This window comes from Mustela nigripes, chromosome 6 (genome assembly GCF_022355385.1).
Source record: "Mustela nigripes isolate SB6536 chromosome 6, MUSNIG.SB6536, whole genome shotgun sequence".
Lineage (NCBI taxonomy): Eukaryota > Metazoa > Chordata > Mammalia > Carnivora > Mustelidae > Mustela > Mustela nigripes.
The window spans coordinates 67,515,636-67,528,106 of NC_081562.1; the positions used below are offsets into that span (position 1 = coordinate 67,515,636).

Genomic DNA, 12,471 nt, shown 5'->3' on the forward strand with positions numbered 1-12,471 from the left:
TGAGTCATCCTTTCAATATTTTCCTTTCCTTTATTTATTTGCCTTTTGGTCCTGTAGGTATCCCTCTAACTTATACTCTTCACTTAGAGCTGAGAGTTTTATCTCATCTCATCTTATTTCCATTTCCATTTCTCTTGGTTTACACCCTGAGACACTCAGGGAAAGGAAAATTATTTGCCAGATTCTTGGGCCTTTGCTTGAGGTAAAGCTCCATGAACATACATAAAGCAGAGATCAGTGTTCCAAAAGAAAAGTATACAGTTGTTCTTTTGGCTCTTGGCTGCTTGTTGTGGGAACTTAGAAGTGAGAAACAACAGTCAGGCTGGAGAACAGATTGGAGCAGCGTCCGGAGGATCCTTGGGTTCAGCTGTTTGTGGTCAGTGGAAGGCGTGAGGGTATGTGCAGTTTTATTGCAGGACAAATGAATGAGAAGTCAAATCAGAGAGAGACAAACCAGGAGAGACTCTGGACTCCAGGAAACAAACTGAGGGTTACAAAGGGGCGGGATGGGGTAACTGGGTGATGGGTATAGAGGGGGGCATATATGGTGATGAGCACTGTTCTACACAACTAATGAATCACTCAACGCTACATCAAAAACTAATGATGTATTACATGTTGGCTAATTGAACATAATAAAAAAAGATGAGGGAATTTACCTTCTAAAAAAAAAAAAACAAAAACGAAAAACTCAGAAGACACAGAAAGAGAGCAATCCCATTTTGGAAATGATCATGTTGGTCACTAATGTGTTTTCCTAATTACCTCAAACATCATTGCTTTTTGTGGATTTGGAATACGAGTTTTTTAATTCCAACTGGATGAAGGAATGGGAAGTGTATTGGCAAACAATACACTTCTCTGGATGAAACTTTCTTTTTCTTCTTTCTTTTTCTTTGAAGTTATAGCAAGACTCCTCATGAGCTTTTCTCACAAGCATTATGAAAGCAAAGCTGTAAAGTCCTTGGGTTGAGGGTAGGATTAGGATGCTAGTCACCACTTCCGTGTTTTCCTGTAATGCCTGTGTCCTCCCCTGTAGCTCCTTTCTCGTAGAGTTCATTCACATTATGGTAAAAGTTAGAGCCTATTGGTGTGACAGCTGGTAGGGGCTTCCTGGGTTCCAGAAAGACCTGGGGCGGATGTTATCAGAGCTCCCACAACTCACTGTGGTGCATCCTGGGAAAGCATTTTCTGAGAACAGTAAACTTCCATTTTTTAAAATTTGTCATTTTGAAATGCGTCTGCAGCCTCTGTACTTTGTAGGGAAGGAGCCAGAGTAGAGCTGTTGCTATTCTTTCCTGTCTTTGTGCTTCTGCGGTCCTGCTTGCTGTCCGGTTCTGACCAGCTGGGTAGGACGCCTGTTTCTCCAGCTGTCGTGTGTGTTGACTTAAAGACTTTTCTTGTGCCAGGAAACAACGTCATGAGAACCATCCATGGAGTGGGAGAGATGATGACCCAAATGGTACTCAGTCGAGGCTCTATCTTCCCCATGAGTGTGCCTGACGTTCAGCCCAGCATCCACCCCAGCAAGCAGGGGAGCCCCATAGAGCATGAAGATGTGACCGTGATGGACACCAAACTGAAGATTATTGAGATTCTGCAGGTACGTGGCAGAACGGGAGTGAAGGAGCGAATACCCAATTGTGCATCTCCAAATCACTGGGAATATTCTGAAATGCTATTGAACTCATTTATTTCTGTTAAGTGAGCGGCACTATTTAAAATGTTAGTGACATGTGTTCATTTTCATTAAATGTATTTCTGATGATATCTAACAACTGTGGAGTGCTTTGAGGGTCACCAAACCTCTTTCATACACATTTTCTCATTTAGTATTGACCCTGATTTCATTTTACCTTCACTTCAGGGTTTCAGAGCAGGCAAACTTGAGATTGAATTCTAACTTGATTTGTATTTTTAATTGAATTGGGCATGTAATTCTAGGTATTCAGATTTATCATTGTTGCAAGAAACTCAAATAAAATTTTATTTATTATTAACAAAAATGTTAATATTGGTCTCAGTATTTTATATAAGGGACTATCTCTCTTTGTGTTTTTGTTTCTAAGAGGCTGAGAATAATAGATTTTTTAAAATGAATATAGTTTAGGGACGCCTGGGTGGCTCAGTGGGTTAAGCCGCTGCCTTCGGCTCAGGTCATGATCCCAGCGTCCTGGGATCGAGTCCCACATCAGGCTCCTTGCTCGGCGGGGAGCCTGCTTCTCCCTCTGCCTCTAGCCTGCCATTCTGTCTGCCTGTGCTTGTGCTCTGTCTCTCTCTCTCTCTCTAAAATGAATATAGTTTAATACCTAGCTCTATGAATTTAAAGAAGATAAATTATTATTTCATGCCCACTGGTGTAGTGAATAAATTCCCTATTACTGTAACTGTGAATTCTTAACATTTTTTTTAAAATTTGGAAATAGTTTTATGATACTTTAATTGTAGCATTTATTCCAGATTTGGAAAATGGGGCCTGGAGTTTTCAAAGAATCTATTAAGATTCTGGATACAGTTTACTAAGCCTTTCATCATAATTTAATGTAAACTGAGCTAGCAGAAGTGGGTTAGTAGTCCTGGAAGGATCTGTACATTTTTATTTAAAGCAACTAGGCTTATAATCATAAAAGTTTTCACAGTTCCTCCAGAAATTCCAAAGGCTGAATCCTGAGAAATTTTGGCAGGCTTCCGGACCCCGTGTTCATGACCCTGAAGAATCACTTGGTTCCCCTATTCTGACACTGAGAACAGTAGTGATCACCTGACCCATGAACCTACTGAGCCCATAGCTTCCCGTCATCCTACTCATGGGACAACCTCTAAGATATGTGACCTTGTTTTAGCCCACAGTTATGGAAGTTTAGCATTCGAAAAACAATCTGACAGCTAACAAACGAGGAGATGGAGCTACTGCAGTGGGGCCCATGCGGGGCTGACCTCTCCTTGCTGCCTCTTTTGGGCTTTTAATATATTTCTTGTTGAGCCTCTTTTCTCGTTCTGGTTTTTGTGTTGCTGTGTATGGGTCTGATTTAGTCCGTGTTCCTAGTGCTGCTCTTCCAGACATTTCTGTCTTAGAAACTCCCTCTTCAGGAGTTTCTTTGAAGGCGCCTGCATGGCTCAGTCCGTTAAACACCTACCTTTGGCTCAGGTCATGATCCCAGGTCCTGGGATGGAGCCCCTCCTCAGGCTCCCTGCTCAGTGGCGAGCCTGCTTCTCCCTTTCCCTCTGTCCCTCTCCCTGCTCATGCTCTCTCTCTTTGTCAAATAAATTAACAACATCTTTAAAAATAAGAGAGAATTTCCTTAGAGCCATGTTCCTCATACAAATCTCCTGCTTCCTGCCAGCTCTACCTCTTCACAGGGTCTTCCTGCCTTTTCCCCATCATTTTATGTCTCTCTCTCTCTCTTTATTTCTCTCTCTCATTTTCTCCCTCAGTCTGTTTTTCAAAATATTTATTTATTTATATGAAAGAGAGGGGCTCTGGGGCTCCTTCTCGTAACCTTGAGGTCATGACCTGAGCCCACTCCAAGAGTCAGATGCTTAACCTACTGAGCCACCCAGGTGCCTCCCCTCCCTCTCTGTGTCTTCACTTCTCTCCCAACTGTCTTTGTTTTTATTCTTCCCTCTGGCCTTTTCCTACCTTCCATTTATTTTTTACAGTTAAATATATTAAATATACTTAATTAATATTTAATAAAATTTATTAAAATTTAATTTAATAAAATTTAATAAATAAATTTTAATAAATTTTAAAATTCATTAAAAATTTTTATAAAATTAAATATATTAAATAAATTAAATATATCAGAAGATGAAAGTTTTACTTTGGGATATATTTATAAAATACAACACTATGAGCACTAATCTTCACTAACTGAAAGTTAATAAGTGTTTCACTAATTAGTGTCTTACTCATTTGCTCTTTACATAGGTTTTTTTTTTAAACCTTTCTTTTCAAGCATGTGCCATCCAGTTTCTGTTCCCGTCTAAGACTGTCAAGTCCAATGGCCCTTCTCAGCTCTGTTTTCCCACGATCTGTCCCTTGCTTTGAAAATGCTCTTTAGCTAGAATCTACCCAACCATGATGTGTTGCAGTACATGGTAATAAAAGAGACTCCTTGGTGTTTGTTTTAACTTCCTCATTATACATTCTTCATAGGCAGGGCTTACCCTTGACACCCCTTTTGTACCCTCAGCACCTTTCTTAGTTCTTGGCTTCACAAATGTTTGTTGAACTTAAGTGACCATAGCTGACACAGAGCATGTTTCCTGCCCATAAGAAGCATAGGGGGCTATCAGAGGAGAGAAAGAGAGAGGCAGAGGCAATAATAGAAGTATTAGGTTGACAGTAGACAGGTGTAAATCATATTTTAGGTGAGCAAAAAGGAGAAAAATGGATCTAGACAGGGAATCAGGGGAAACTTCATTTAAAAAGGAGTTTAAACTGAATCTGGGAGGATATCTGAAAAAACTGGTGACTCTAGGGTAGAGGAGAATACTCAAGGTAAGGTAGACACTGAACACATGGGAGAAGGCAGGAGAGAAGCATCTAGTGCTCGTGGAACAGAGCAGTATGAGAAGGAGTGAGAGGAGGAGAAAAAAGGAATGGGGGAACGGGGCTGCTTCAGGAACCATAGAGATCCTGACAGATCAGGTCAGACAGTAGCATGTGTGACCATTACTCTTCACTGTCCAAACAAGGCTCTTTTCAGAGTGCAGGGGGCATAGATAGTAGTTACGCTGGGACAAAGTGTTACACCAGGCTTATCGCGTGCAAACTGGGATGGGTGGGAACCCTGTGTAAAACCACTTCTCTGTTGTTTCCCTTCTCCGATCAGAAATCTGTAGCACAACTTTTCTTTCTCGGGTCCCCACTGAATTTTCTATACTACATGATCAAGCCCTCAATACTTTTCTAATTGTGTTAACAGTGCTATATTTTGTTTTCCCAACTCAGACTTTGGCTTCTTCAGGGCAATGGGCTTCAAGTGTTTGCACTCTTCCTAGTGCCTAGCACACATGGGAACCTTACTGACACTTAGTTTCTGCCAGTGTGTTAGTTAAGGAAGACAAGGACAACTGCACAACCCAAGGAAACACAAACACCATTGAGGTAATCCATGGTATATTTGGATGCTGTTACTTCAGCTGTCCTTTTGTAGCCGAGATCCAAGACTGACTGTGGTATAGCCGGAGTCCATACTATTGTACCTGGAATTTCGGCCTTTCTGTGTGTGGTTGAAGGTCATAACTCCAGCACTCTCCTCCCAGAGCCAAAGGTAACTCTGCAAGGTGCAAAAAATTGTTACCTCTTCTTCCAGACTCATTGGATACCTTTATCTGGAATATTCAAAGAGTAATCATGGGAAGTCAAGTTTTCTTCTTCCTAAAAAACTGCTTTGGGATCTTACTGACATTGGCTAATGGAACTGTGTCACTTCTCTTCGTTTTATGACTGATAATCATGTGTGCAACTGAGATTTCTAATTAGTTCATGTGCAATGTTTAAAGTTTTGTTGTTGGTGTAATGAATTGTAGTTTTAACCACTATGTTAAGAAAATAAAAGTATTTTTTTAATGCTTTTTTGTAGTTTATCCTGAGTGTCAGACTAGATTATAGGATCTCGTATATGCTGTCAATATACAAGAAGGAATTTGGAGAGAACAATGAGAACACGGAAACATCTGCCAGTGGCTCTCCAGATACGGTACTACCATCAGGTAGCTCCTTTGTGATAATATTTGCTCTGTAGCTTTCATATTTTGTCTATGAGACAAAAATGTGGAAATAATATCCACCAATGACATGAAGGGATTGAGACAGAGCAACGGACTTGCCTAGGATGCTGGGAGGATATTTCCAGTTACTTGGTGCTCCGCCCCTCGAATGCAGTTTATTTTACCATCTTCACAGCTCAGTGAGGTAGAGGTACTGTTTATTGTGCCATTTTATAGATAAGAAAATCAGATGGGGTAAATTACTCACTGAAGATCAGGAAAGTAGTAGAGCGGGGATTTCTTCTGAGGTCTCCCCAGTTTCAGAGCTTGAATCTTGTAAGCATCATGCTGTTTTGGTGAAAGTCCAAGGGAACCTTTTTGCTTGATCAAAGAGCTGCATGAAATATAGCTGTGGGGAAAAAGATGTTTTGTAGGAAGCTGTTGCCCAACTGAAGAATAAAGACATGGTACGCCCCGAAGGTCTAAATGGGGGTATTTTTGCGTGTGTGTGTGTGTGTGTGTGTGTGTGTGTTTACTTTGCATGGTTATGAACTGGTACTCTATGTCAGTTTTTCACATTTAAAAAATGTGAGAATGAAGCCAGTTTATCTCTGTGTATAGGAGCATAGTGAAGAAAGCATAAAAATTGTTGTGAAAGTTTTGTGGCTGTAGAAAGTGTCCTATGAAACCTGAGAAATATTAAATTTCCATTTTTCTGGGTGGATCAGGCCAGTAACAGCAGGCTAGAAACTATGTCGTATTAAAGATTTAGCCAGGTCACAGAATTCTTTTTCTGAGGAGAGGATTTGTACACAGATATGAAATTTTCTTCTAAATACAACCACCATGAAAATATCAGGTAACCTCCTCTTTTTCACCCATCAATCAATTTGACAGGAATGATTCAGTGATTGTAAGGGTGTAGTTAAAATGGATGGGAGACCCCTGTCCTGGTCTCCGACTCATTAGTAGGATTTGAAGGGCAGCTTGCCTCTGTAGACGGAGTTAAGCTTTCCTAAGGGACAGGGCGCTTCTGGTATCTTTGCAACCGTGTTGTTTTTATGCTTCCCAGAAGTATAGAACCCTAAAGGGCTCTTTCCAGGAATGATATGGCAGAACCAGAAAATCTTGTTGGCGGTTGCATTGACCGTATCATAAAAATTATTGGCTCTCAGAAGCCAGACTTCTGGAAATAGAAGCTCTAAGTGTCATTAAAGTATGGGGGGGGAACCCTCAGGAAACCAATTCTCTCTGATTTACCTGATCTCTTTCATTGGTTGAGAGAGCTTTTTCTTTTTCCTTTTTTTTTTTTTTTTTTAAAATCTTGCTTTTTATGCTTTAGGGATAAGAAATAAATAATGTACTTATTTAAACATTTTGAGAAAGATATCCTCAAAATATTAGTGGTGAGGATGGGTGAGGAATCATGATTGGTTCACATAAAAAAATTAATGTCCCATAAGAAGAAGGGATGGAATTTTAGAAGAAAGTGTGGGGAAAAGGATCATGTTGTTTGGAAGTACCACATAGTAATAAGGTTCATTATTGCTACATTTTGATTCTTTAAAGAACATGTTTGAAAAACACCCTTCCATATCATCACATCATTAAATAATATATATTTACATGTATGTGTGCGTGTGTGGAGTTGATGCATATAGATACATCTAGGGAGATGAAGCAACTTTTTGAATGGTCCTTCTAGATATGTCTTTGACTATAGCAATATAGATTTAAAATGTAAACTTCTTTTAAAACATTGATCTTTAAGTGTAATTAAGAACTGTGACTTTTTAAACTGTTAATTGATATTTGGTGGCATAAAGAAATTAAGACAAATATTTTGGGTATGCTAATATTGATATGAATACTGTGACTTCTAAATAGGATAAGATAAAGAATGGAATTTGCCATTTGTCTTTACAGCTATTGTTCCTGATATAGATGAAATTGCAGCCCAGGCAGAAACTATGTTTGCTGGAAGGTATAGTAACACTTACGTATCTTTACCTTGTGGCTAAGGTTTTGCTTAGAATTCTATTGATATTTTGTTATTGTTTACCTCCCTATATTTATTTAATTTTAGATCCTTTATTGTTGCCAACATAATTTCTGCCAGAAATGAAGTTGCTAATTTACTGTAGAAGAGAAAGCATAGCTTTTCTTTAGGTAGGTCAGGGGGAAAAGACGAGAGAGATGAAATCAGCGTATTGAACTTTTCCCTGAATTCTTTGCTTTTCTTTCCTCAAATAATGACAGCACATGGATGCCCTTTAAGTCCCTTGGTATAAATAGCACTCTGTCTTGCAAAACATTGCTTTCCTGCATCTGAGAAATTTGAGGCAAGAAAGTGACTTCTTTCAATGTTATCATTAACTTCATTTGTGAGAAATAAAGCTATTTTCTGCCAGTTGGAAATATCCATGATTAAAGGAAACAAAATACCTCTGGTATGACTACCTTCCTTTGTTTTCTGAAACTCTGACATTTATTGATTTTAAGTTGTTTCTTTCTTTTTCAGAAATGAAATTAATAGCAGTAAAAAGGAAAAGTAAAAAAAGCCCTAAGGTGTCCAAGCTACTAATTATTTTTTCTTACGTTCATTTCTTTATACATTTGCCATGAGAACTTAAACAATTTCACACAAAGCCCTTTGTTGCCTTTACTTGGGTTAGAAAGACAAACAAGAATGAAGAAGGGAACCCAAAAGGATTTTTTTTTTAACTCTAGTGAACATTTGGTTTAACTTTGTTTTTATATTGTTTTGACAGTTTTTGTTGGTGTTCTTGTTGTGTTTTCCTATTTAAGTATTTCATTATTCCCAGGAAGAGACAATAAATCAGTGCATGATTTTTCACCTTAAGACAAACTGAGGGTTACAGAAGGGAAGGGGGTGGAGAGATGCGGTAACTGGGTGACAGGTATTAAGGAGGGCATGTGTTGTGATGGGCGCTGGGTGTTATAGGCACCTAATGAATCATTGAACACTGCATAACAAACTAATGATGTATCATATGTTGGCTAATTGGACATAAGAAGAAGATAAAAACTTACTAAAAACTAAACTTCAAAAAAAAAAAAAGGATCTCTTATCCCGTGCAGTCTTGCCCAGGATCTAAATATACCAAGCACAAAGAGTGGCTCTGGTGATGACTGTGTGCACATGGATGTGCGTGCACGTGCCCATGCCCTTGTCCTTCCTTGCCGCTCATCACCTGTTGGTGAGAGGTCTCTAGGGCTCTGGAGAAAGTTAGTTTTTTCTATACATTTATCTTAGTATTTCTTTTCAATATTAGAGTTGAGATTTTTTTGGATCCGTTTTTGATCCAAAATTATTTTTGTCTATGTCGAGGTGAGGGACTCATCCTGCTTTGCTTGATACTTTCCCAGAGCAAGCCCTGAAAAGTCCTCTGCCTGGGATTGCCTTCAGCCTTGGGCAGATGGGGACAGTTGTCCATTTCATGGACAAACCCAAGTTTCCTTTTGTCTTTCTTTATGTGTGTGTATGTGTGTGTGTGTGCATGCGCGCTTTGTTTCTTTATCAGTTACATGAGGGGAAAAAGGTAAAATGATCTTCCTTTTTACATTTCATCTTTGAGGGGGAGAATGATATAACTGAGAATGTATATGCAATTTTAACCACATAGGAGTAATTTTTTTGGTAAATATAAGTTATTTTAGAATGATTTTTGGTTTTATAGAAAGGAGAAAAATCCAGTTCAACTTGATGATGAAGGAGGCAGGACCTTTTTACGTGTCCTCATTCATCTGATCATGCATGACTACCCTCCTTTGCTCTCAGGAGCCCTACAGCTACTGTTCAAGCACTTCAGCCAGAGAGCGGAAGTCTTACAGGCATTTAAACAGGTAAGACTGGGGAGCCCTCACTGGGGCATGGCAAATGCTCGGAAAATATTGTTTATAACATTCCACCGGACTTCACAGCTGCAGAGTTCATGAGACTGTATGTCTTCTCCTAGAGACATTTTCTATTTTTAAAGACAGATGTGGTCTTGTCCTAAGCCAAGACATGATCTATTTTAGAAAGAGTTCCCCACGAAATGATTTTCAGTTAATATCTTTAACATAAATGACAGGCACAAAGATTTAGGAAGGCACTGGGGGATAAGACCATAATAAGAATTTTGTTGTCCCTGCTATTATTTTGACACCAGATTTTACTCATAAATTTGGATGGGACAAGCAGTAATGCAGAAATATATATTTGGTGATTGAAAATGTATAAATACCAAAGAAAGTAACTGTTTTGGATATAATCTTTTTCTTTGTCATCTGAATGACATCAATCTTGAGACTATTGGTGAATAATACCTAACTGCTTACATGTGTGTTTCACTATATTTATGGTATTTAATAAAGCATTGATCTTCGTTAAGGATGTTTTATAAGAATATATTAAAATATGAAATAATTGTAAGTGTAATTATACAAATAGATATAATTATGCATAATTTATTTATCATGCAATACATATAAATTATTATAAAAGTTTATAACATGAAGCTTAGACCATATCAGAATTTTCTTCCACTTATGTCTATATTTCTACCTCTTTTCAGATAGAGTCTTGGGAAAAATTAACTTTAGCAGTGAAATTAGAGTTAAGGTATCTTTTCTTTTGAACTACTCTTTAGTACTTTGGTAAAGTTCACTTTTTAAAAAATATATAATTCTTTATAACATATGACTATATTAGATTGTGTTCACAGATATTTCCAGGTAAGTTTTCATGGTCAATATACATCTAAACTATCCATAAATGTTCTAGAAATATTAAACTTCAACTGTTAAAAGACTTGGGATTTTTTAACATCAGTAAAATAGGAATTAAGGAATTTCCATAAGTAAACTGAGGGTTCAAATTCTTCTGTTTCCAGGTGCAATTGCTAGTGTCCAATCAAGATGTAGATAACTACAAGCAAATCAAGGCAGATCTAGACCAGCTTCGACTAACGGTGGAAAAATCTGAGTTATGGGTTGAGAAGAGCAGCAGCTATGAGAATGGAGAAATGGGTGAAAGTCAAGTAAAAGGTGGTGAAGAACCCATTGAGGTTTGTTTTCAAGATATATTTTGAAGTAATCCAAACAATATCTTCTAATCACAGGCCCCATAGCCAAAATTATTCACAAAGAAAAATTTTATTCTGAGTAATGGAGCATATAATTTTCATTTGCCAAATGAATTAACTCCATAAGCCTTTATTTTGCTTAATTCTTATAGGTCTCATAGGTCTTAAGCATAGACCTCTAAAGAGGTGAATTTTTACTGTTATCATTCAAAGTGACTGTTTATTACCAATCTGTAAATCATTTTTTTCTTTACTGCTTATCCTTATACAATATGTAAAAATAGTTAAATGAGGCAGTATGCTTTAATGCCAGCATGAAAATACCAAATGTCTGTTTTTACTCTAAAGAGTGGTAAGATGGTGATCCTAAGTCTTCTGTTGAATAGGTATTAGTTTTTGGTGGGTTAATTAGTTGTTGTTTTCACATTTTACTAAATACTAAATAACCATTTAAAGTTTTTAAAGCCATGTTTTTTGCAGTAATACTTGGCAAGCCCATGCCAACATCCTAATTGGTAAGATACTGTTTCTTAAATTCCTGTCTTGTGTTTTATTTAGTTGTTTTTTAATCTGCAGGAATGTAGACTATTCAGAGAGGTTTACCTACCCCAGCTTTTCTGTTTGTTGGAATACCCAAAATATTGTGTAGTGAAAGGTAAAGACAGAGTAGGAGATAGTTTCAGTCCTCAAAATGTGGAAAAGTCTCAAAGGGAAGTTCATCTGGTGGGTTACTATTTCTTCCTTGTCTCAGGACTACTTACCACTAATCTGCATAAAATTTTTAACTTAATCTTTTGGTAACTTTTTTCTGTGATTTTATAATATAAGTTATTAGAATGTAGAATTCCTACTCCATATAAATTTGTTTCATGACCAGCTCTTTTGTCGTTGTTGATAAAGAGTTCTTCTACAGCATATTTAAGAACTAAGAGGACATTTTACATTTAGGTAGTCCTTGCTACACGTCGTCTTCTAGCAGACATTTTCATACACGGTATCTCTTTTTAAATTTTACGACAAACTTTGGAGAGAGTTAGAAAGATCACATTTCTAAGGATGGATCAACTGAAACTCAGAAAACCCAAGGATTTCTTCCCTATCAAGTAGCTCTGTGTGACCCAACTGAGATTTTAACCTAGGTCTTTCTGAGGATAAGTTCCAGGCTCTTTAATGTATGAAGGCAATTTCTGATATAGTATTTAAAGATGTTAAGAGATGTATTATGCCTTTACAAAGCAGGAATACCTCTTTTGCAGATACATGCTGTGCTCATCTTCTGGAGAATAAACACAATACTGCTTCCCCTTTTAGAACATTGCATTTTAAAAAATAAAGAACGACTCTAAACCATAGGAAAATGTTCTTTGTAAAAGTTTGCAAAAAAAGTCATGTAAGAGTACAGATGAGATGTTCCATGAAGGATTTAGTCCTTCGTCTGTAGTTTAAATTCCTAATCTCTGAACAAACTGGAGAAAGAGCCTCTATCAGTGTATATCCATGGTATCCCCGGAGCAGTTTAATAAGCAATTTGTACTGATTAAAGAAAGAAGATGAATGAGTTGTCTCATTGTGGCTACCTTCAAAACAAAACTATGTTCCACGTGGCTTATAAGTTCATTTTTCTAAATACTTGAGATGAATAGAAGTCAGTGAAGCTGGGATT

The 12,471-nt window shown here is 37.6% G+C and overlaps 1 protein-coding gene across 3 annotated transcripts in view; it reads left to right on the forward strand.

Annotated features, from left to right (window-relative positions):
- Window positions 1–12,471, forward strand: part of ITPR2 (inositol 1,4,5-trisphosphate receptor type 2) — a 496,325-nt gene that overhangs the window by 187,077 nt on the left and 296,777 nt on the right. For all 3 annotated transcript variants that reach the window (XM_059402747.1, XM_059402745.1, XM_059402746.1), the window contains exons 22-26: window positions 1,410–1,603; window positions 5,592–5,721; window positions 7,645–7,702; window positions 9,420–9,585; window positions 10,617–10,790. In XM_059402747.1, the coding sequence (XP_059258730.1) occupies window positions 1,410–1,603; window positions 5,592–5,721; window positions 7,645–7,702; window positions 9,420–9,585; window positions 10,617–10,790 (722 nt within the window). The remainder of the gene's footprint in view (window positions 1–1,409; window positions 1,604–5,591; window positions 5,722–7,644; window positions 7,703–9,419; window positions 9,586–10,616; window positions 10,791–12,471) is intronic.